The sequence below is a fragment of the Gopherus evgoodei genome, chromosome 3, assembly GCF_007399415.2.
Source record: "Gopherus evgoodei ecotype Sinaloan lineage chromosome 3, rGopEvg1_v1.p, whole genome shotgun sequence".
Lineage (NCBI taxonomy): Eukaryota > Metazoa > Chordata > Testudines > Testudinidae > Gopherus > Gopherus evgoodei.
Genome location: NC_044324.1, coordinates 9,539,752 through 9,564,417, shown reverse-complemented (window position 1 = coordinate 9,564,417; position 24,666 = coordinate 9,539,752). Strand labels below are relative to the sequence as shown.

General features: G+C 60.3%; 1 protein-coding gene across 2 annotated transcripts in view; it reads right to left on the bottom strand.

The window, feature by feature from the left end:
- TRIM54 (tripartite motif containing 54) overlaps positions 1–22,297 on the bottom strand; it is a 36,217-nt gene extending 13,920 nt beyond the window's left edge. The window contains exons 1-6 of one of the 2 annotated variants that reach the window (XM_030554967.1): positions 21,377–22,297; positions 16,661–16,833; positions 8,093–8,264; positions 7,139–7,234; positions 2,044–2,277; positions 1,633–1,655 (exon numbers count right to left, since the gene is read on the bottom strand). In XM_030554967.1, coding sequence (XP_030410827.1) covers positions 1,633–1,655; positions 2,044–2,277; positions 7,139–7,234; positions 8,093–8,264; positions 16,661–16,833; positions 21,377–21,544 — 866 coding nt within the window. In that variant the 5' untranslated portion in view covers positions 21,545–22,297. The remainder of the gene's footprint in view (positions 1–1,632; positions 1,656–2,043; positions 2,278–7,138; positions 7,235–8,092; positions 8,265–16,660; positions 16,834–21,376) is intronic. The other variant, XM_030554968.1, reaches the window with a different exon arrangement.
- Positions 22,298–24,666: the final 2,369 nt, after the last annotated feature.

The window sequence follows — 24,666 nt, the reverse complement described above, 5'->3', positions numbered from 1 at the left end:
TCCAATCCACATCTGAGCTTTCCTGGGACCATTCAAACTAACATGTGAACAATGGCATTGGCCTGCAAAGAACTGAGTCATCATGGACATGTGACTTGCCCATGTGACTCCAGGCTCCATCTTGCTGCTGTAATTTTCCACAGTAAGAACAAAGAAGTGTTCTTACACCTGGAAGAGCCTATATAAGGCTGATGCCTCATCTCCATCTTGTCTTCAGTCCTGCTTCTTACCTCTGGAGGGTCTTTGCTACAACCAGAAGTTCTACACAAAGGACTGAGGACCCATCCCAGGGGGGGATGCTCTCCAGAGACTTGATTTAAACCTGCAGTTTACTCCATCACTGCTACAAGCCTGAACTAAGAACTCTGCCATTACTGTATGGAATTGATTCCATTTAACCAGTTCTAGCTCTCATCTCTATCTTTTTCCCTTTATGAATAAACCTTTAGATTTTAGATTCTAAAGGATTGGCAACAGCGTGATTTGTGGGTAAGATCTAATGTGTATATTGACCTGGGTCTGGGGCTTGGTCCTTTGGGATTGAGAGAACCTTTTTCTTTTACTGGGGTGTTGGTTTTCATAACCATTCATCCCCAGGACGGGTGGCACTGGTGGTGATACCGGGAGATTGGAGTGTCTAAGGAAATTGCTTGTGTGACATGTGGTTAGCCAGTGGGATGAAACCAAAGTCCTCTTTGGCTGGCTGGTTTGGTTTGCCTTAGAGGTGGAAAAGCCCCAGCCTGGGGCTGTGACTGCCCTGCTCTGAGCCATTTGTCCGGAATTGGCACTCTCAGTTGGGTCCCACCAATGGCAGCATTGTAACAGCTGCATTGTTACCCAGTGGGGGGAGGGCTGGGCACCCCCAGGCAGGCTCAGGCACAGATGGGAATGGCGCCCAGGTGGGTGGGACTACATGGATCATTGGAAAAGGACTGGCTGAAGCCAACCCCATATCAATGGAGAATCCATGGCAACGCTGGCAAATCTAACTGCCGGGACATGGACACCCGGCCCCACCTCTCAGCAGGAGCCGAGCAGCATCTCCCAGCTGGGGAACAGGGGCTGGGAGGTGCGAGGGGGGGATAAGAGCTGGGGGCTGGGAGGAGTCGGGGGCAGGGCTCTCACCTGGAGTCTGACCAAGGAGGGTGGACGAAGAGACAGACAGAGCCGTCTGGGGGGTCAATGCAGCTGGGCTGTGCTGTAACCATTAGTCAGTTCTCTGGGCCGCCCGAGGGGCTGCCTGGGCTGTGCGCCAGGTGACCAATAACCCTGCCTGGTTTCACAGCGCTGGGTGAGTGTCCCTGCAGACACTGGGCGGGGGACACTGATCCCTGAGGAGAGGACACGTCTCCCCCAGGGTCTGTCCCAGACTCAGCTGCCCGGAGCTCCCGGGGTGGGGCCCAGTCTCAGGGGGCAGGGAGGCCGCATGGCTCACCCTGGGGGAAGAGTGAGACCCTGGAGGGTCTGGGTCACTGAAGGCCCCTCCCAGAGCCTGTTCCCAGGGTGGGGGCTTAGCACTGGCCCCGAGAATCTGTGACTCTGCCCCAAGGGCCCCCGACCCCCACACAGATGGGCTCCAACCAGAGGTTCCTCTCCTCTGTTGTCTCCCTTCACTCCTCCCCCCAGACTTACTTTTGAAGCAGCTCCTTGGATTGCTGCAGGGAGGGAGAGGCAGAAAGCTTGGTTAGCATCAGCCCCTGCTCCTGGAGCCCAGCCCTCGCCAGCCCCCTGAGCCCATCAGCCTGCAGACTGGCACTGGCATCGCCACCAGCTCTGGCTAGGGGCAGGCACAAGACCAAGTTTCCCTTCCAAGCGGCCTATGGGATGAGCAGCCCTTGGGCTTTATCCCTCAGCCAAGCAGGACCTTCTGGCTGGGGGCAGAGCAGCAACCACAGGCGCCTGTGGCCTAGCAGGCCCCTGCCCCGAGCCCTTCGCCCAGGCTCTTGTTCCAGGAGGATGGTGCCCATGGCTTGGCCAGATCTCAGCATGGAGAAGCCCCTTTCCTGCCCTCCCCTTCCCAGGCTGCCCCCTCCCCGCACAGACCTGCAGGTACGAGGCCATCTGGGGCTCCTCCATGGCCTGGATGGCCGACTCCACCAGCTTGGCAGAGATCTCCAGGTGCTCCCCGTACTGGCGGATGAGGGAGCGCACATGGCTGACCCGCTCCTCCTGCTCCCGGCTGATGCGCTGCACCAGCTCCTTCTTTCGCTCCTCCAGGGTGCTGTACAGGGAGTCGAAACGCTGGCTCAGGTGCTGCTTCTGCCGCCGACTGTTCTCCTGCCGGGGAGCCACACGCACATCACTGGAGGGGGTCAGGACCACCCCTCCTCCAGCCCCACATTCCCAGGTCAATCCACCCCGCTCCCTACTGCGTCGCACTCCCCCCCTGCAACTTGAGACCATTGCTCCTTGTTCTGTCATCTGCCACCACAGAGAACAGTCTAGATCCATCCTCTCTGGAATCCCCTTCAGGTAGTTGAAAGCAGCTATCAGTTCCCCCCCTCATTCTTCTCTTCTGCAGACTAAACAATCCCAGTTCCCTCAGCCTCTCCTCATAAGTCACGTGCTCCAGCCCCCTAATCATTTTTGTTGCCCTCCGCTGGACTCTTTCCAATTTTTCCACATCCTTCTTGTAGTGTGGGGCCCAAAACTGGACACAGTACTGCAGATGAGGCCTCACCAATGCCGAATAGAGGGGAATGATCATGTCCCTCGATCTGTTGGCAATGCCCCTACTTATACGACCCAAAATGCTGTTAGCTTTCTTGGCAACAAGGGCACACTGCTGACTCATATCCAGCTTCTCGTCCACTGTAACCCCAAGGTCCTTTTCTGCAGAACTGCTGCCTAGCAGTCGGTCCCCAGCCTGTAACAGTGCATGGGATTCTTCCGTCCTAAGTGCAGGACTCTGCACTTGTCCTTGTTGAACCTCATCAGGTTTCTTTTGGCCCAATGCTCTAATTTGTCTAGGTCCCTCTGTATCCTATCCCTACCCTCCAGTGTATCTACCACTCCTCCCAGTTTAGTGTCATCTGCAAACTTGCTGAGGGTGCAGTCCACCCCATCCTCCAGATCATTAATGAAGATATTGAACAAAACCGGCTCCAGGACTGATCCTTGAGGCACTCCGCTGGATACCGGCTAACAACTAGACATGGAGCCGTTGATCACTACCCATTGAGCCCAACGAACTAGCCAGCTTTCTATGCACTTTATAGTCCATTCATCCAGCCCATACTTCTTTAACTTGCCGGCAAGAATACTGTGGGAGACAGTATCAAAAGCTTTGCTAAAGTCAAGGAATAACACATCCACTGCTTTCCCCTCATCCACAGACCCAGTTATCTCCTCATAGAAGGCAATTAGGTTAGTCAGGTATGACTTGCCCTTGGTGATTCCATGCTGACTGTTCCTGATCACTTTCCTCTCCTCTAAGTGCTTCAGAATTGATTCCTTGAGGACCTGCTCCACGATTTTTCCAGGGACTGAGATACGGCAGAGTCTACTCACATTGGCCACTTTGGGTTTACCCCAGTCCCACTTCCGGGGCATCTCCATGTCCCTCTCCCAGCACCCAGGCCTAGGCCCGTCCCCTTCGGGTCTTTCCATCCCCAGACTGACTGTCCCGAAAGTGATCTGCCCACGGGCCTGCGCGGCACAGCCCCTTCGGCGTCCTGCCCACGGCCTAGGCTCGTAGGGACACATCTCCTGGAGTTGTTCCGACCCAGCCAGGTTACACAAATCCTCCAGTGCAGTGACCCCTCCCCCCACCCCATTTGTGGGGAGATCCTCCCAGTGGGGGACAGGGGGGGCTTCCATGTAGGTCACCCCTGGGATTTTCTGCACACCCCAAAACCTGTACCCATAAGCCTCAGATGCCCATTCAGACTTGAGCAGTGGAGCCTGGTTGAACTGTTCCTAGTCCCCAGTATTGGCTCGGCCCATCTGGCTGGGCTCCCCTATGGCTCCGGGACTGAGCAAGGGGGTGAGACGTGGAGCCGGCCCGCGGGGTCAGCCTGGTTCAATCATAGGCCTCCTCAAAGGCAGTGAGGTGGGAACGGATATCCCGCCCCTCCTCCAACTGGGCAACAAGTTGGGATCTAGGCTCCCCTAGAACTGGCATCCTGGGGCCTTTCCCCACTTTCTCCTCAGTGGGTCCTCTTGCCCTCGGCTTCTCCAGCGCTGCCTCTCCTGCTTGCTCGTGTTTTCACTGCATCTCACAGGCTGCTCCAACTCTCAGCACTTCACATCCATCGCTGGGGAACCAGGCCATGAAAACGCCCTGCTGCTGCCTCCATTCCTGTGGGACTTTTCTGGAACCTCACTGTGACGCAGGAGGGAGCGGGGCAGACTGACCTGGGAACGTCGTCTAGTTTTACTGGGGCTGTCTGCATGGGGGAGGGGAGAGCAGGGGGTGACTTCAGGTGAGGGACGATACCTGAGCCTGTCACCTCGGCCAGGAGGGAGGTGGGGCCAGATGACATCTTTGCTCGGGAAGCTGGACAAAGGAAGAGAGCCGGCTGGAGAGGTTTTTAGTTTCAGTTTTGGGCTGGCTGGGAAGAGGCAGGGAACCCTGAGTCTGGGGTCTAAGCTCCTTGCCCCCCAGAGGGACCTGGCTGAGGGGTCCTGGTTGTACCTACAAGCCCTGCTTGGGACTGTGTTCCTGTCGTCTTATAAACCTTCTATGTTACTGGCTGGCTGAGAGTCCCGGTGAATCGCAGGAAGTGGAGGGTGCAGGGCCCGGACTCCCCCACACTCTGTGACACCCACTTGGGCCTGGAACCTGCTTCTTGGACCGACGGTCCTTCTCCAGCCGTGCAACCAGCTGCAGCTCGAGTTTCCCAATGTTTAAGCCTCTCTCCCTGCAGAGGTTTGGGACGTCCCTCTTATGGAGGTGGTTATACCCCATTTTCTTGCTGTTTCCTTTAAACTGGCCTTGTTTTACTGTTGCAAGTCACTTATTGCTAAATGCTACTGGTGCATCCAGGACCCCACCGCTGCACCACCACCTGTCATGGCTCCACAGGATGAGTGCGACGGCCTCAGCTTGGGAACAGTCTCTGGAAGGACCCTTCAGTGGGCCAGACCCCCCGGGGGCCTCATTCTTCCTTCAGTGTAGGTCACATGGCCACATTGCCTCCTTAGACTGAATTTTTGGGGCTCCAAACCTCCTGCATCACCCCGGGAGCTCTGTTCAGTGACTGTAACTGATCCAGACCCTGGGGGAGACGTGTCCTCTCCTCAGGGATCAGTGCCCCTCGCCCAGTGTCTGCAGGGACACTCACCCAGCCCTGTGAAACCAGGCGGGTTTATTGGTCACCTGGCGCAGGGCCCAGACAGCCCCTCGGGTGGCCCAGAGAACTGACGGTTACAGCCCAGCCCAACTGCAGTGACTCCCCAGACGGCTCTGTCTGTTTCTCCATCCACCCTCCTTGGTCAGACTCCAGGTGAGAGCCTTGCCCCCGACTCCCCCCAGCTCTTAAATCCGTCCCCCGCTGGGGCGTAGGGTGCCTGATGTCAAGGTCCCGGTGACTGGATCAGCCACTGATGTGGGGTCCGCCTCAGCCAGTCCTTTTTAATGCCCCGCCTGGCTCAGGATGCTGGGCGCTGTTCCCACCTCTCTCTCTTAGCCTATCCTGAGAGCAAACGGTCCCTTCTCCCCTGTGACAAACTAGGAATGTTCTTAATATGCCCTCTGAATACTGTGTTGGTGCCTCAGTGTCCCCTAGGCAGTTCTTAAGTATCTAGGTGGTGGAATAAGGGGGTGTGATTGCTACAGAGCAAAGGGCCAATGCACCTAAATGCCTGGCACTCTGTCTCCTAGCAACTGATGGCCTGGACCCCTCCCCTGCAAAGGTGCCAACTGAAGATGTTGGAGACAAAGGAATCAGGTGACCTCCTGGCCTGGGAAAGGAACTGAGCAGAGGAGGAGGGGCTGGAGGGGGTTTTGAGTCTGGAGCTGCCTGAGGACAAGGAGTGAAGTGCAGACGTGGGGTCTGGCTCACTGCCCCCCAGAATAGACCCGGCTGAGGGGTCCAGTTCGTGGTACCTACAAGCTCTGTTTTAGACCCTGTTCCTGTCATCGAATAAACCTCTGTGTTACTGGCTGGCTGAGAGTCACGTCTGACTGCAAAGTGGGGGTGCAGGACCCTGTGGCTCCCCCAGGACCCCGCTGGGCGGACTCACTGTGGGAAGCACACGGAGGGGCAGAGGATGCTGAATGCTCCAAGGAGAGACCCAGGAGGTGAAGCCATGTGAGCTTCTTGCCCTGAACAAGTCTGCTCCAAGGGAGAGGAGGCTCCCCAAAGTCCTGACTGGCTTGGTGGGGAGCAGTTCCAGAGCATCGCCTGGGGACTCTGTGACACCCCCCACTGCTACATAAAGAGGAAACTGAGGCACATGCCGGCATGATAAAAATATTACAGAAAATTCCCCCTTTTTCCCACCCTCACTGTTAGACATCTGCATCTTGTTTCCAGACTGCATTCGTGTAGCGCCCACTCCCAGCCGGCGGCTCGCAATACTCTCTGGCAGATGGAGGAGCCTTCTGCTCTCACAGATCTCTCCCCACACAGGTACAAGCAGACCCTGAGCAAGTCACCTTTCAACTGTCTCTTTGGTGAGACAATCAGTTCTGCCTCCTCCAGGCTCTCCGCAGCCAGTGGATTTTCTAGCCCTCTGTCCTGTTCCCTGAACCCTTTCCAGTCCATCAACCCCCCAGACCCCAGTCCACCTTGTACATCGAAGGCGCCTTCGCCCTCTTAGCTACAGCCTGGCACAGGCCACGCTGCGCTGGCTGCTTTCCTCAGGAGCCCTTTCCTGCCCTCCCAGCCCACCCCCAGCCCCAGGCACCTAGCCTGTGACCTGGCGTTCGGCTACAAGGTCATTGTGCCACAGGGCCCCGCTTCCCAGGCCACGAGGGCCACGCTGCCCCGGGACTATTTATTGCTCCACTGTCCCCAGCAGGTTTGACCAGCCGGGATCTTTATCTTGGCTGCCAGGTCCCTGATGAAGACCCCGAAGAGCCGTGGGTGGCTCCCGGATCGAGCCCACTCTCAACCCCCGCGGGAGGAGAGAGCCCTGCGCAGAGCCACCGGCTGCTCTCACCCCGTGTGGGGGCAGCCCGGGGACCCCTCACCTCGATGGCCTTGCAGATCTCCTCCATCTGGGTCACGATGGCCTGGATGCGGTCGTTCCCAGCCACCAGCATGGCGACGCCGTCGCTCAGTTCACTCTGCCACAGGGGAGGGGGGTTCAGTGCTGGGCATGGGTAAGGGGGTCGGTGCTGGGCACGGGCAGGGGTTCAGTGCTGGGCATGGGTGGGGGGGTCGGTGCTGGGCACGGGCAGGGCGTCAGTGCTGGGCATGGGGGGCAGTGCTGGGCATGGGGGGGGTCAGTGCTAGGCACGGGTGGGGGGTTGGTGCTGGGCATGGGGGGGGTCGGTGCTGAGCAGGGGGCATCAGTACTGGGCATGGACGGGGGAATCGATGCTGGGCACAGGCAGAGGGGTCAGTGCTGGGCACAAAGGGGTCAGTGCTAGGCATGGGCAGAGGAGTCGGTGCTGGGCACAGGGGGGGTCAGTGCTAGACACGGGTGGGGGGATCAATGCTAGGCATGGGGGGGGGTCAGTGCTAGGCACAGGCAGGGGGCAGTCCCCCCTTGCTGCAGGAAGGGGCCTGGCCGGCAGCTACCACAGCAATGAATTTGTGGGGAGTGCAGCAAGCCCAGATTGGGCCCGGCAGGCTCTCTGCCAGCCCCCCCTACCCTGGCCCTCTGCCAGGAGCCCCACAGAGCCTGCACCTGGGGCAACTCTGGCCCCTCGGTGTCCCCGGAGAGGAGAGACCTGCCCCAGGCCCAGAGGGGGGGGCAGCCGCTGAATCGCACAGACCTGGGGGTGGGGCTGTTCCCCTCCTGCTGCTCCAGCCAGGCCAGGCCAGGCCGGCTCCTGGGGGGATCAGGGCAGCCCAAGGGCCCCCGCAGTCACATGGGCACCAACCACCGCAGAGGAGAATGGGACACGGGGACCCTGCCACGCCCCCGGCCACGCGCCCCCTGCCCCGTTTCCTGGCACCCCAGGCGCAGCCCCAGGTACCTTCTGGCGCTTGTAGACACTGGGCAGCGGGGCCACCTCGCAGTCCTTGTGGGCCCCGAACACCTTGCACAGGGAGCAGGTGGGCGCCTCGCAGCTCAGGCAGTAGATGTTGATCTTCTCGTCCTCGTGTTCATCGCACATCAGCTGCTGCTCTGCCTTGGCGTGCAGGGGCCTGGGGGATGGGCACAGCTTGGGCCCCGCTCCCCACACACTCCCTGCCACCCCCAGGGCCCCCTACCATCCGTGTGCCCTGCAGCCACCCCGCACAGCCCGGAATCGCCCCACATTCTCAGGAACATCCCCCCACATCTCCTGCCAGCCCCTTCATCCTCTGTGTGCCCTACAGCCCCCCGCACCTCCTGCCAGCCCCTCCATCCTCTGTGTGCCCTGCAGCCGCCCCGGACGGCCCGGAATCACCCCATGTGCTCAGGAACATCCCCCCGCACCTCCTGCCAGCCCCTCCATCCTCTGTGTGCCCTACAGCCCCCCGCACCTCCTGCCAGCCCCTCCATCATCTGTGTGCCCTGCAGCCGCTCCGGATGGCCCGGAATCACCCCATGTGCTCAGGAACATCCCCCCGCACCTCCTGCCAGCCCCTCCATCCTCTGTGTGCCCTACAGCCCCCCCGCACCTCCCGCCAGCCCCTCCATCCTCTGTGTGCCCTGCAGCTGCCCCGGACGGCCCGGAATCGCCCCATGTGTTCAGGAACATCCCCCCGCACCTCCTGCCAGCCCCTCCATCCTCTGTGTGCCCTACAGCCCCCCGCACCTCCTGCCAGCCCCTCCATCCTCTGTGTGCCCTGCAGCCACCCCGGACGGCCCGGAATCGCCCCATGTGCTCAGGAACATCCCCCCGCACCTCCTGCCAGCCCCTCCATCCTCTGTGTGCCCTGCAGCCGCCCCGGATGGCCCGGAATCGCCCCATGTGCTCAGGAACATCCCCCCGCACCTCCTGCCAGCCCCTCCATCCTCTGTGTGCCCTGCAGCCGCCCCGCACGGCCCGGAATCGCCCCATGTGCTCAGGAACATCCCCCCCGCACCTCCTGCCAGCCCCTCCATCCTCTGTGTGCCCTGCAGCCGCCCCGCACCTCCTGCCAGCCCCTCCATCCTCTGTGTGCCCTACAGCCCCCCCGCACCTCCTGCCAGCCCCTCCATCCTCTGTGTGCCCTGCAGCCGCCCCGGACGGCCCGGAATCACCCCATGTGTTCAGGAACATCCCCCGCACCTCCTGCCAGCCCCTCCATCCTCTGTGTGCCCTGCAGCCGCCCCGGATGGCCCGGAATCGCCCCATGTGCTCAGGAACATCCCCCCGCACCTCCTGCCAGCCCCTCCATCCTCTGTGTGCCCTACAGCCCCCCCGCACCTCCTGCCAGCCCCTCCATCCTCTGTGTGCCCTGCAGCCGCCCCGGATGGCCCGGAATCGCCCCACACGCTCAGGAAACCCAGCACTCTCTGCTGGCCCCCAGGGCCCCCCACCTTCCGTGTGCCCTGCAGCCGCCCTGCACGGCCCAGAATCGCCCCATGTGCTCAGGAACATCCCCCCGCACCTCCTGCCAGCCCCTCCATCCTCTGTGTGCCCTGCAGCCGCCCCGGACGGCCCGGAATCGCCCCATGTGCTCAGGAACATCCCCCCGCACCTCCTGCCAGCCCCTCCATCCTCTGTGTGCCCTACAGCCCCCCGCACCTCCTGCCAGCCCCTCCATCCTCTGTGTGCCCTGCAGCCGCCCCGCACGGCCCGGAATCGCCCCACATGCTCAGGAAACCCCACACTCCCTGCTGGCCCCCAGGGCCCCCCACCTTTCATGTGCCCTGCAGCCGCCCCACACAGCCCGGAATCGCCCCACACACTCAGGAAAAAGACGGTTACTCACCTTTGTAACTGTTGTTCTTCGAGATGTGTTGCTCATATCCATTCCAGTTAGGTGTACGCGCCGCGCGTGCACATTCGTCGGAAAACTTTTACCCTAGCAACTCAGTGGGCCGGCAGGTCGCCCCCTAGAGTGGCGCCACCATGGCGCTCCATATATACTCCTGCCGGCCCACCCGCTCCTCAGTTCCTTCTTGCCGGCTACTCCGACAGTGGGGAAGGAGGGCGGGTGCGGAATGGATATGAGCAACACATCTCGAAGAACAACAGTTACAAAGGTGAGTAACCGTCTTTTCTTCTTCGAGTGATTGCTCATATCCATTCCAGTTAGGTGAATCCCAAGCCTTACAAAGGCGGTGGGGTCGGAGTGAAATGTGGCAGAATAAAACTGCTGAGCCAGAGGCTACAGCCTCTCTTGACTGCTGAACCAGGGCATACTGCGAAGCAAAGGTAAGGACCGAGGACCAATGGAGCTTCGCGACAGATCTCGTGGGTAGAAACACGAGCCAGCAAGGCGGCAGATGAAGCCTGAGCCCTGGTAGAATGCACGGTGATGTGGCTTGGGGAAATATGAGCCAAATCATAACAAGTGGGGATGTCCGCCATCACCCAAGATGAGATCCTCTGAGAGGAAAACAAGCAAGCCCTCCCTTTGGCCCGCTACCGGGGCAGAGCTGGGGCACCTTAGGAAATGATTCTGTCAGCACAATATAATGCGAGCACTCCACAGATGTCCAAGGAGTGCAACGGTTATGCCCATTGCGTTGAGCTGTGGGTAACATGAAAGGCCAAAACACCTTAGGGAGGAAAGCCGGGTGCGGTCATAACTGCACCTTGTCTTTGTGGAACCTTCGTAAGAGCCCTGATCTCAGAGACCCGTCTGGCCAAGACTAGGTTGAGGTCCCAGGGCGGGGCTGGGCGGCGCACCCGAGGGTGCAAGCGCTCCAAGCCCTTGAGGGACCTCAAACCCATAGAGCGTGGGACACTGAACGTCCATCTTAGCCTGCTGGAAGGTAGGGATGGCTGCTGAGAGTATCCTCAGCGATGATACCGCCAGATCCTGCCGCTGAAGGCCAGAGGCAGGCCAAATAGAGGGGATCGAGACCTCAGCAGGAGCAAGATCGAGCGTACTGCAGCTGTAAAGGAAACGCTTCCACCTGACCCGGTACGTTGACCAGGTGGAAGGCTGCCTGTCACCCCGACTCAGGTACGCAGGAGCCACCGTGAGGCGAAGAGGCTGCAGGTCCGAGTGACGAAGCCTGTCATTGCCCTGAGTGATGAGGTCTGGGCTGACAGGCCGAGCAACGTGGTATGTCAGTGCTGCCTGGACCACTCTGGAGTGATCATGATGATGCGCGCTCTGCCCCTGTGGAGTTTGAGCAGGACCTAACGAACCAGTGGGAGCAGTGGGAAGGCATAATGCAGTTGGCCGTTCCACGGCATCAGGAATGCGTCCAAGATCGATTCCGAGGAGAGACCTTGGAAGGAGCAGAACACCTGGCATTTCCTGCTCTCGCGGTGAGCGAACAGGTCTGTGTGAGGAACCATCCCCACTTCCGGAAAGCGGGACGCCTCACATGGGGCAGAGTGATCACTCGTAAGGCAGGAAAGACCTGCTGAGTCAAAGAGTTAAGACGTTCCGAACGCCTGAGAGAAAGGACGTCGCCAGCTCCATCGAGTGGGCCATGCAAAAGACCCGGAAATGGATGGCCTCCTGACAAAAAAGGGGGGAGGACTATGTCCCCCCTGAATACTTATGAAGCACCTGGCCATTGTGTTGGCTGTAAACACCGAGATACAACGGCCTCGCAGCTGCCGCTGGAACGCCTGGCATGCCAGGCGGACTACTCTCATTTTTGGGGCATTAATGAGGAATGCCAGCTCCCTAGAAGACCGAAGGCCTTAAGCCCGGAGGTGACCATGAGCACTCGAGCAGAGAGATGATGCGTCCGCCGTCAGGGGCAGTGAGGGCTGGGGCGGATAAAACCGCATCCCTGTCCACACCAAGGAGGGAGTTAGCCACCACTCTAGAAAGCCTAAGGCGTTCGAGGGAACGGTGACTACCATGACCATTGGCTCCCTGTCCAAGCGGTACGCCGAGGTGGGCCGGACTTGGAGAGGACGGAGGCGGAGCTTGGCGTGTTTGGTTACAAACTTGCGGGCAACCATGGACCCAGGAGACTGAGACAAGAACGAGCTGAGGTCGTTGGGAAAGCCTTCAGACCTCAGATGATTGTTGCCATCGCCTAAAACCGCAGTTGTGATAAGCAGGCTCCGGCTAGGTAGGAGACCAGGATAGCCCCTAGGAAGCCCAACCTCTGCGTGGGAACCAGAGTGGATTGCTCCATAGTAAACAGCAGGCCTTGACCTGTGAATAAGACCGTGACGATGCCCACGGGCTGAGTGGTTTGTGTCTCAGAGTCTCCGTGGATAAGCGAATCGTCCAGATACGGAAAAACGCATATCCGACATCAGCGACGGTAGGCGGCGACTATGGCCGTAAACCGGGAGTATTCATCGCTGGCTATAAAGCGGAGGCATCTCCCGTGCGGAGGGAAGATGGCATTGCGAAAGTACGCGTCCTTCATATCCAGGGCGGCATAGTAGCCCCCAGGAGGCAAGGATGGAATAATGGTTCCCAGGGATACCATGCAGAACTTCAACCTTATCCCAAACCGGTTGAGTCCATGCAGGACCAGGGAGGTCTGAGACCTGTGTTCGAGTGGGGGACTAGGGCATAACGGGGGTAAAACCCCTAGCCCCTTTCGTCCGCTGAAGGGGGACAGGGCTGGAGCAATTTAAAGGTGGTACCTATGCTCCATCGTGCGCAGGACCCAGCGATCTGAAAGTAACTGGGGCCATGCCAGGAGAAAGCGGGGTCGGGATCCCGTCCTGCGACTGGTACACCGCCCTCCGGCGAACCTTGGAAGGTCCGTCTTTGGTCCCAGTGGTAATTGCGAGGGACCTTGACTTTGGCTTTTTAGGGGGCCTGACGTTTGTCTGCGACCACCTTGGCCTTGCCGTTTTCCAGAGTTCTGCCTCTGGCTAGGCACAGAGTATGGCGGCTGGGGCCATAAAGGCCTGCGTTTGGTCGCTGGTGTATACATGCTGAGACGCATTAGGACCCTATTGTCCAGCAGGCTTCGCAGTCTGGGGCTGTCTCTGCCGCGAAGATGCCTTTACCAACAAAGGGTAAATTCTTTCCCCCGTCCTCCAAGACGGCAGCGAACTCCAGGTGGGAGTTTTGAGGGAGAAACTCCTTCACCCAGGTGCTATAATTATCGCAGCTAAGCAAGGCTTGTTGCTTTGCTACCCAGAGCTGCAGGGCCCCTGCAGAGTACACCTTGCATTCGCCAAGGCTCTTTCTGCTTCGGGGCTGGCGCCCGCTGGCCATCATATCAGGATCGTGGTCCTGAGCATAAAATCTGCGCATATGGGATGACACGGATGCGTGTCCGGACGGCCATGGAGGTACTAAAAGAAGGCACGGGCCGAGTCTCTGACTCACTCGGACCTTGCCCAACTCGGCACCGGGGACCGGCATCGGGAGGCGTATCGGTACCTGGAACGAGATCCAGACCCGCAACCAGAACGGTGTCGGGAGGTCGACCGAGATCTCGAGGCTCGGAGAAGGGCTACAGGAGTCAAGGTACCTGCCCCGGTGCCAGATGTCGGAACGGTGCCGATAGTGGGTCGGCGAACGGGATACCGACCGGTGCAGCGAGTCTGACCAGTACCGAGGAAAACAGCACCGGGACTGCCAGTGGTGTCCGGCGTGCCGACAGGACTTGGAGTGTCTGCGGGACCGTGATCATGAACGGTGCCGCTCTGCTGTACTGACAGGGGACAGTCCCCTGAAGAGACTGTATTACCCGTACCGGCGGTGCCCGGGTCAGGCAGCACTGACTCTGTCATGGCACTGAGAGCCCTCGCCGTTGGTAACATCTCCGGCGTGAAGGGAACAGCAGGCTCAACCACAGTGCATACTGGGGAGCTGTGAGGCACCGGATTCGACGGCCCTCGTGGGACCGGGATCCATGGTACCGAGGTCATCAGAGCTTCGGTAGGTGCCGGTGCCGGGCGAACCGAGTTAGATAAGCTGTCTGGCTGCGGTGCCGTCAGCACTGAAGCAGCGGGAGTAATACGCTCAACCACGGCGCGTGCCGGGGAGCCGTCGGGCACCGGATTCGATAGCCCTTGTGGGACTGGAATCGACGGTGCCGATGTTGTCGGTGCCTCAGAGGCTTCGGTGCCGGGCAATCCGACTTAGACTAGCCCTCTGGCTGCGGTGCCGTTGGCATGGAAGCAGCCGGAGCAGGAGCTCAACCACAGCGCGTGCCGGGGAGCCGTCAGGCACCGGATTCTACGGCCCTTGCGGGACCGGGATCGACGGTGCCGACGTCATCGGTGCCGCAGCAGGTGTCGGTGCTGGGCGCTCCGACTTAGACTAGCCCTCTGGCTGCGGTGCCGTTGGCACGGAAGCAGCCGGAGCCTTAGCTCGACCACGGCGCGTGCCGGGGAGCCGCCAGGCACCGGATCCTACGGCCCTTGCGGGACCGGGGATCGATGGTGCCGACGTCGTCGGTGCCGCAGCAGGTGTCGGTGCCGGGCGATCCGACGTAGACGAGCTCTCTGGCTGCGGTGCCGCTGGCACGGAAGCAGCAGGAGCAGTAGCTCAACCACGGCGCGTGCCGGGGAGCCGTCAGGCACCGGATTCTACGGCCCTTGTGGGACCGGGATCGACGGAGCCGACGTCATCGGTGCCGCAGCAGGTGCCGGTGCCGGGCGATCCGACTTAGACGAGCCCTCTGGCTGCGGTGCCGCTGGCACGGAAGCAGCAGGAGCAATACGCTCAACCACGGCGCGTGCCGGGGAGCCATCAGGCACCGGATTCTACGGCCCTTGTGGGACCGGGATCGACGGTGACGACGTCATCGGTGCCGTAGCAGGTGTCGGCGCCGGGCGATCCGACGTAGACGAGCTCTCTGGCTGCGGTGCCGCTGGCACGGAAGCAGCAGGAGCAATACGCTCAACCACGGCGCGTGCCGGGGAGCCGTCAGGCACCGGATTCTACGGCCCTTGTGGGACCGGGATCGACGGTGACGACGTCATTGGTGCCGTAGCAGGTGTCGGCGCCGGGCGATCCGACTTAGACGAGCTCTCTGGCTGCGGTGCCGCTGGCACGGAAGCAGCAGGAGCAGTAGCTCAACCACGGCGCGCGCCGGGGAGCCGTCAGGCACCGGATTCTACGGCCCTCGTGGGACCGGGATCGACGGTGCCGACGTCGTCGGTGCCGGGCGAGCCATCTTAGACGAGCTGTCTAGCTGTGGTGCAGCTGGCACAGAAGCAGCAGGAGCAGTAAGCTCTACCACGGCGCGAGCCGGGGAGCTGCCAGGCACCGGATTCCATGGTCCTGGGGGACTGGAATCGACGGAGCCGAAGTCATCGGTGCCTCTGCAGGTGACGGTGCCGGATAACGCAACTTAGGCGAGCTCTCTGGCTGCGATGCAGGTGGCACGGAAGCAGCGGGAGCAGGGGGCTCAACCACGGCGCGTGCCGGGGAGCCGCCAGGCACCAGCAGGAATCGTAGACTCTCTCGACCTCGGAAGAAGGGAGTGGTGCCGAGTCGACATCGGTGCCGGCGACGGTCGGTGCCGAAAGGCCTTGGTGGTACCGGCGGGGTCCGGTGCCGAGGAGGCGCTTCTGCCCGCCGCTTGAACATCGCTCGGCGCCCAAGGTGGAGGGGTAAGTGAAAGTCCCGCACCTTTTTGTTCTCGGCTTAAAAGCCTTGCAAATGGGGCACTTATCTGTCAAGTGTGATTCCCTGAGGCACTTCAAACAGGAGTCATGTAGATCTCTCTTCGGCCGCGGCTTCTGGCAAGCCGGGCCCCTTTTAAAACCCGGTGAGCCATGCATGGCTCCGGCACTGGGCTCATGGAAGGGGCTACTTCCTGAACCCCGCTAACTAAACTAACCATGTTAGCAAAGAAAACACGTATAACCATACAAATATATATATAAAAGGGTTATAACTGCATAATTATATACGAGAAAACGAGTAGCTAGGGAAGTGGAGGTCAGCTAAGCCGCGCTCCACTGTTCCAACGACCGACACGGGCGGTAAGAAGGAACTGAGGAGCGGGTGGGCCGGCAGGAGTATATATGGAGCGCCATGGTGGCGCCACTCTAGGGGGCGACCTGCCGGCCCACTGAGTTGCTAGGGTAAAAGTTTTCCAACGAATGTGCACGCGCGGCGCGTACACCTAACTGGAATGGATATGAGCAATCACTCGAAGAAGAACCCCACACTCCCTGCTGGCCCCCAGGGCCCCCCACCTTCCGTGTGCCCTGCAGCCACCCCACACGGCCTGGAATTGCCCCATGTGCTCAGGAACACCCCACACACACCCCCTGATGGCCCCCAGGGTTCCCTCACCCTCCGTGTGCCCTGCAGCTGCCCCACACAGCCCAGAATTGCCCCATGCATTCAGGAAACCCTGCGCAACCCCTGCTGGCCCCCAGGGCCCCCCACCATCCAAGTGCCCTGCAGCCGCCCCACAAGGCCTGGAATCGCCTCACGCACTCAGGAACAACCCCCCACACCGCCTGCCCCCTGTGCAGATCTTCCCCTCCCCTCCCCAAGCCCTTGGGCCCCCCAGGCCCTGGCAGACCCATGCCCCTCGTTGGGCCTCTGCCCCCTACCTGGTCGACTCCTGCTTGTAGATGTCGATGATGTTCTCCACGAGCAGGTTGCGCTGCAGCCCGTAGACACCGTGCCGGTCCAGGACGACCTCGTGGCGGCAGGAGGGGCACCGGAACCGCCCCCCCGACGACACCGAGCTCGAGCCCCGCGACTGCCACAGTGGGTTGGAAGCCTGGCATGGAACGGGCACAAGTCAGGAGGGTGGGGCCAGCAGGCGCCAGGAATGCTAAAGCCAGGAGGCCCTGGGGGAGACCAAATATGCCTGCCCAGCACTGAGCACCCAGCCCGGGGTCACCCCTCCATGCTCCGGCCCCAGAGCGGGCACAGGGCATCGCCTGGCTCCTAGCATAGACACAGCAACATCCAGGGGAAGTGCAGGGCAGAGTCACTGTGACGAAGTGGGACTGTTCTTAATGTTTCCTCTGAATACTGTGTGGGTGCCTCAGTTTCCCCTATGCAGTTCTTAAGTCTCCAGTGTGCATCAACGGCCAACACTCTGTCTCCTGGCAACTAATGGCTGGGGCCCTTCCCCCCTGCAAGGGAATAGCTAAAGGTGAACAAAGAGCTCAGGTGACCTCCTGGACCGGGACAGAGACAAAGCCCAGAGAGGAGGGGCTGGAGGGGTGGTTAGTCGGGAGCTGGCTGGGGACGAGGAGTGAAGTGCAGACGTGGGGGTCTGACTCACTGCCCCCCAGAATGGACCCGGCCGAGGGGTCCAGTTCTCTGTACCCACAAGCTCTGTTTTAGACCCTGTTCCTGTCATCGAATAAACCTCTGTGTTACTGGCTGGCTGAGAGTCACGTCTGACTGCAAAGTGGGGGGGCCGGGCCCTCTGGCTTCCCCAGGACCCACACCAGCCCCCCCCCACAGTGGAACCCGGCCGCCCACTCGTCCTTCCCTGCACCCCAGCACGCCTCGCCGGGCCCCTCTCCCCAAGCCCCAGACAAATGGGCAGCCCAGACTGAAAGACGCGTCCCCTGGGCGCCCAGATGGGCCTGGTCTGTCCCGACGGCCACGCCTGAGCCCACACTGGGGAAACTCACTGCCAGCCCCCACAGCCTGCTCCTTGCCTGTCTCACGCTCCTGACTTTCCATCAAAGCCTGAACAACCTGCCCTGCATCGGCCCGTGAGACGAGCTGGCCACAGCCCTGCTGGCCGGAGGAGACAAGGCCGGAGTGTGACCCAGAGGCCGGGACTCCAGGGCTGGCGCTACCATTTAGGCAGCCTAGGCAATCGCATAGGGCGCCAGAATAATTAGCGGGTGTCATTTTGCTGGAGGGGGCGGCAGGCAGCTCCCGTGGAGTTGCCGCAGTGGTGCCTGCGGAGGGTCTGCTGGTCCGCGGCTCCGGTGGGGCTGCCGCAGTCGTGGCTGCCGACGGTCGGCTCCTTGCGTGGCTCCAGTGGACCACCCGCAGGCACAACTGCAGCAGTCCCACCGGAGCCGCGGGACCAGCACGCGGGGCGGCGAAATTGCTGTGCGCCTAGGGCACTCAAACCCCTAGCGCTGGTCCTGCGGGACTCCCTGCCAGCCAAAGCCCCATCTGTGGCTGATCAGCCACCCCCTGCTCCAAAGCCGCATTTCAAGCTTTCCTCTCCACTCCCTCTTCCGCCTTGTGTCTGGCTGGTGACCCCTCTTCACACAGAAGGACCGTGGCCAGGGAGCCCTTTCCACACACACACCCCCCAGGCCGGTCCACAGTGAAAAGGAGACACGAGTATTTTACCGCCAAAGCAGAGAGACTTTCACGTACGTTTGTGGTGCACAATCGCTCAGTTTCGTTTCTGTGCAAATGCTTGTTTGAATTTCATGTTCATTCCTATTTGAGCAGGAACCTGCCGAGCTCAGAAAGAATGGGGAGGGGAGGGGAGGGGGTTGGCGGTGTTTGCCAAGGACCCAAGTGTGACGAAGGGGGGGGATTTCTTGTGTTTTCCTTGTTTTTCCAGGGGGTTGCATGCAGAAGGAGGGGCACTCAGTGTCCCCGGGTGTTACTGGTTTAATGAGGGGAGGGGAGAGGAAGTTTGTTGTTACACAGGACTGGAGAGGGAACATGGGACCCCAGCCAAGGGCCTGGAGGATGGAGACCCCAGCAACTGGTGACCTGGGGACCAGGAGGCTCAGTTCAGGAGTTGCAGCTGGTTCTGGCCAGTGGGGGTGTCATGGAGTCACCGGGCGATGCTCTGGAACTGCTCCCCACAAAGCCAGTTAGGACTTTGGGGAGCCTCCTCTCCCTTGGAGCAGACTGTCTCCAGGGCAAGAAGCTCACACGGCTTCACCTCCTGGGTCTCTCCTTGGAGCATTCAGCATCCTCTGCCCCTCCGTGCGCTTCCCACAGCGAGTCAGCCCAGGCGGGGTCCTGGGGAAGCCAGAGGGTCCTGCACCCCCACTTCACAGTCAGACGTGACTCTCAGCCAGCCAGTAACACAGAGGTTTATTAAGATGACAGGAACACAGTCCAAAACAGGTCTTGCCGGTACAGACAATAGGACCCCCCTTTGTTAGGTCCATCTGGGGCCCCAGGGAGGCCACAGCCCTGTTGGGAAGCCCAAGCCCCGTCGGGGATCCCCTCCATTTCCCAGCCAGCTCCAAACTGAAACTTCCCCAGCCTCTCAGTCAGCCTCCCCCCGGCTCCTCCCCCAGCCTTTTTGTCCTTTGTCCAGTGTCCCAGGAAGAAGTGTCACCTGGCCTCCAACCCCCCTCCTGGGTTCTCCTGTTACATGCTCAGGTGTCCTCCCTTCCCCAATGCAGCCAGTCCCAGCACAACCCCCTGCAACCTTCCCAGGTCAATACTCCCCACCCAGCAGTCACAGAACGCAGCCAGCACATTCCCACTTCGGCACAGGAGAACAATGGGCTGTGGGGAGAGGATCCCGGTGACCTGACCAGCCGGTTCCAGCCAGAGGGGCCAGAGGAGGGCTGAGAGTTGGCCCAGGCGACCGGGTTATGACTCTGTTTACCTGGAGAAAAGACAATGGACAGAGGGGGCTTGGGGCCGGGGGGTATCGGAGGCCCAGCTAGGAAGCAGAGGGGCTCTGGGCTGGAGAGGGGGAGCAGGCAGAGCCCACCTGGATCCAGGGGGACTGGGATGTGCTGGGCTGAGGGAGGCCAGGCCTGAGAGTTTCCTGTAATGGGTTCAACTCTCAATAAACCCTGCTGTGTAACGCTTGCTGAGAGTCGCTCCAGTCTAGAGAGCAGGCGGCATCAACCCCTTTGGGGGTGAGGAGGCCTGGGGGCCCAGAGCAAGTGGACTTCCTGGGGGGGCCCACGGCAGAAACAGACGTGCTGAGGCTCAGAGAGGTGCGGCTCCAGGAGGTGGAGGGGCCTGACCCCGAGAGAGAGTGGACCCCCGAGAAGGGCTGTCGCACTGGAAGGGGCACCCCCCCACGGACTGCGAGTGGGCATGAGCTGAGTCCGTGACACCAAGCCAGCCACGGGCTCTGGAAACCCCCCAAACCCGAGAGTCACTGTCCTAAGGTGGGACAGTGACAGAGTCACTAAACACCTTGAACTCTTTCGGCCCTTGAAATCAAGGCAACAGCCTCGGTCCCGGGGGCGGGGGCTGCTCTGGGTAGCCACTTGTGCGGGACCCAGCCAGAGCCTCGCTGACTTGCACTACCCCCATGGGACAGCGGGCCCTCATGAGTGGGGGGGCACATGGCACAGGGACGGGGGATGGACACTCGTCTGAGCCGCAGCTGTGACTCTTGAGGGCTGTGCAGGCAGCTCAGAAAACCCGCAGCTGAGCCAGTTCCCTGCCTCCCAACTACGGTGTCCCTGGAGCCCCCGGCCTGGCAGCGTGTGGAGAACGTGGGAGCACGGTGGGGGCTCAGAGGCGGATCGCAGGGGCTGGGGGCCAATGTCCAGGGGCAGCCGTCACACGAGAGGGCAGCGCACCCCACGGACCTGAACCAAGCCCACGGGCCCCTCACTGGAGCAGTGACCCTGCAGGTCCAACCAGGGAGGGGACGTGGGGCTAGCTGGACCCTGGTTCTGATCCACCTGCTCATTCCCACCTCCCCCCGGCCAGAGCTGAGGAGCACCCCCAACCCCAGCCCTAACTTACCCCTCCAATCCAGAAACTGCACTAATCACCCAAAGCAGGGCCCCCACAACCTGAGCAGAAGCAGCAGGCACCGAACAGGACCCAGGGAACCCTGGCATCCACCCTGCCATGCCCGAGAGGCCCCCTTGCGCCCCCCACCATGCTGGTGGCTCTGGGCATTCACAGCCAAGGAGGCTGCCCCATGCTAATAGACCAGCTGTGCCAGTGTCTCCGGAGGGGGCTGCAGAGGTGAGGTCCCCAGGGTGCCCTTGGGAGGAGCCTGGGGCAGAGGCCAGTTACTACTGGAGATGGAGACAGGACGCGCGGACTTGTAAGCAGGCCACAGGGAGCCCCCCGACCACAGAGCCCCCCGAGCAGCTGTGGGGGGTGTCTGCGTGGAGGTGAGACAAAGCTGGGGACCACTGCAGGGCCAGACATGTGACACTGACTCCAGCCAGGCTCTGCAGGGTGGATGAGAGTGTCAGGGGGCCTGGCCCCCCATGCAGCCCCCCAAACTATCCCCCACTGCCACTCCCAGCCCCTTACACAGCCCCCATCCCATCCCTCAGTGCTGCTCCCAGCCCCAATGCCACCCACCCCAATAGCCCGTCTCTCCAGCCCCCCCCCCCCCCCCACACACACTCAAGCCCAGCCTGCCCCAGCTGCATTCGCACCTGGAAGATGTCGTTGGCACATTTACGGCACAGGTTGTGCTGGCAGGGCAGGATGACCACAGGCTTGCTGAACATCTCCAGGCAGATGGGGCAGATCAGCTGCTTCTCCAGGCTGTCCATGCTGTGCGAGTCCCCCAGCATGGGCTTGAATCCCACGGCAAAGTTCATCCCCGCGGCCCTGCCCTGTGCCCTGTGCCTGCTCCCACGCTGTGCCCCAGCCTCCCCTTGGCCTGGCTGCCTGGCCCTGGCCTGTGCTTGCCCCGTCTGCGCCTCTAGCTCCGTGCGTCCGTCTGCCCCCGAGCCGCTTCCCTGCCCGTCTGCACTCGCTGCCCGCCCCGGCCGTGGCCCCAGCCCCACAGTGAGCGCGGGCGCTAATTTTAGCAGCACGTGGGCCCCGTGGAATCCCAGAGCCAATTTTATCGCGGGCCGAGGCTGCAGCTGTCAGCGGCGTCGGGTGACGCTGAGTCACGCAGCCTTGGCTGGGTCCTGGCTCCCACTGGGCCCAGCCTGTGCTGCCGAGGGCTCTGGGCCAGGCTGGTCATGCTGGGCCTTGGCAGGCCGGTGTTCTCCTCCCCATCACAGCTGGCGGCCCTGCAGTGCTGTCCCAGGGAGGCCAGCAGGACGGAGGCCTGGGGGAGGAAAAGGGCCCCATGCAGCGCGGTCACCCCGGAGGGCAGCCTGCTCCTTGGGCTCAGCAGGGGCAAAGACCAGAGTGGGAGCAGCCCCCGCAGCACTGGACCCTGCCCAGATGTGCTCCAAGGCCAGGCCGCGAGGCACCACAGGGAGAGTAGGCAGAGGGTGGCCAGGCCAAGCCGAGACGGGTGCGTGCTGGTTACTCCAGGCTGGCGGGTGGGCTAACATTGCTGCTCTTGGTGACTCTGTGCCACACACCAGGGCCCCTGCGCCTGTAATTCCCCTCAGGGGGCCAGCAAGGCCCCAACCCCATCCCCCTCCCTCCTGCGGGAGCATTGCCAGGCTGCACAGCCGCCTGCCCTCTCTGGGCTGTTCCCGGCAGAGACAGGCTGCCAAGTGCCAGGCTGGCTTCTGGCTGACAACACAGTGACTGTCCCAGTGACAGAGCCGCACAGCTCTCCTGTGTCACCCAAGCACCCGGCTGCTTAGGGCTGACAGCAGAGTGCCTGTCTTGGTGTGACGATGCAGTTCTGGCGGGACCCGACTGAGAGTGCCAATTCAGGACCAATTGCTCAAACAGGGCAGTCACAGCCCTAGGCTGGGGTTTTTCCACCTCTAAGGCAAACCAAACCGGCCAGACAAAAATGACTTCAGTTTCACCCCACTGGCTAACCACAAGTCACACAAGCAATTTCCTTGGACACTCCAGTCTCCCAGTATCACCACCAGTGCCACCCGTCCTGGGGATGAATGGTTATGAAAACCAACACCCCAATAAAAGAAAACCCACACCCAACAACCCTCCAGGTTTGTTCTCTGCCCAGCAATTACTTCCCTCTCCCTCAGTTCCTCCACTACCCCGACTCCCCCCGGCCTTTGCACTGCTTCTGAGGGGTGTGGGAAATACGGTTCTGTGTTGTAGTTTAAATGAATTATTCAAAGGTCTGTATTAATGTGCCTAGGAAATCTAATTAAAATGCCTAGTATGAATCTATTTGTCAAAAATCATTTCCTGAATCTTTTTTGTTGTCTGTATTGTTACAGACATACTTGCTGACAGGTATTTTGAAATAAATGACCAAAAAATTGAAACTGGTGTGATTATATGGTGTTATTTTGACAAATAAAATATGCAGAATTTTAATATATTATGCGCAGAATTTTAAATTTTTCGGCACAGAATTCCACCGGGAGTAATAGACTCATTGATTGCCAGGCCAGAAGGGACCACTGCAATCAACTTGTCTGACTTCCTGCATAACACACACCAGAGCCTTTCCCCACTCTAATTCCCAGAGCAGAGCTTTGAGGAAAACATGCCACTGTGACTGAAAAATGGCCAGCAATGGAAAATCCACAGCTCCTGGTAAACTGTTCCAACGGCTAATTAATTACTTTTACCATTACAAATGTATACGTTCTTTCCAGTCTGAATTCGTCTGGCTTCAACTTACCACCACTGGCATTAAACCTTCCTCTGCTAGGCTGAAGCACCCACTATAAAATATTTGTCCCCCATGTAGGTACTTACAGACTGGGCTCAAGTCACCAGAGCACCAATATGTTCCCGCTTGGTGGCAGACAACCCCTCAACATTCAGCTGGAGGACCATAAGTACCAGACCTATGACTAGGAAATCATCATCCGAAACCTGTTTGATCAAGATTCATGATAATCCTCAAATTCAATTTGCTAGTTGCATTGTCTGTTTCTCCAGATCACAGACAAGCTGCCACTGGATACTTACCGGGGACACATCATGAACACCGATCCATTGCCCCTGTAACAGGGGTGGTACCTACCTCTCGCAAGCACTCCCTTTCTCTGGCTGACATGCCTGCAAACACAGGTCTTTTCACAGGACAGCACCCACCTCTCGTGGACAGCCCCTTTCTCTCAGTTGGGTGTGAGCCACTTGTGTTTCTGTTCTTACACCAGGGTGGCACCCACCTCTCGCAAGCACCCCCTGGCTGATGGTTCTCTCAGCGGGTCTTCAGCAGCTCAGCCCTCCAGCCGAGCCATACACATTGCTCCCCTTCCGGGATATTCAGTCCAAGTTCTTATCTCAGCCGTGGTACGGGGCCACGGCACTAAGGCTTCTCCCAGGGGCACTTCTTCAGCTGCCCAGCCGGGGCCCATCTTGGTACCCGCAGTTGGTGGTGTTTCAGCAGGTTCCCCTGGGCTCAGTGTGTGACCAGGCCAGCAGAGCCCATCTTGGTACCCTCGCTGGCCTGCCAAGTTCTGTGCTCAGTCTGCCTGCACTGGCCTTCTGCTGGTCCTGCTGCTCTTCCTGCCAGCCATGCACTTGGTCGCCGTCAGCAGCCTGCCCTGGGCTTCAATCCTGCCTGCACTCAGCTGTTCATGCTGCTCTAGCCGGCCAGGCACCCAACCCTCTCTGCTGAGCTCCACACAGCAATGAAGGCTCTGGTCTGCTGATTGCCTTTTATCTGACCCTTCTGGTCCCTTATTGGTCGGTCCAGCAGCCCCTCTGATTGGCCACTCCTCTGCAGCCACTCTAGGCTGCCTGGAGGACTCCTCACTGCTCTATTCTGGGGCAGGGTGACACAGGGCGGCAAGGCTTCCAGCAGGGGCCCCTGGACCTAAGTCCACCCTGCCACAATCCCCCTTTCACATATTGTGACCATCTTACAAAAACA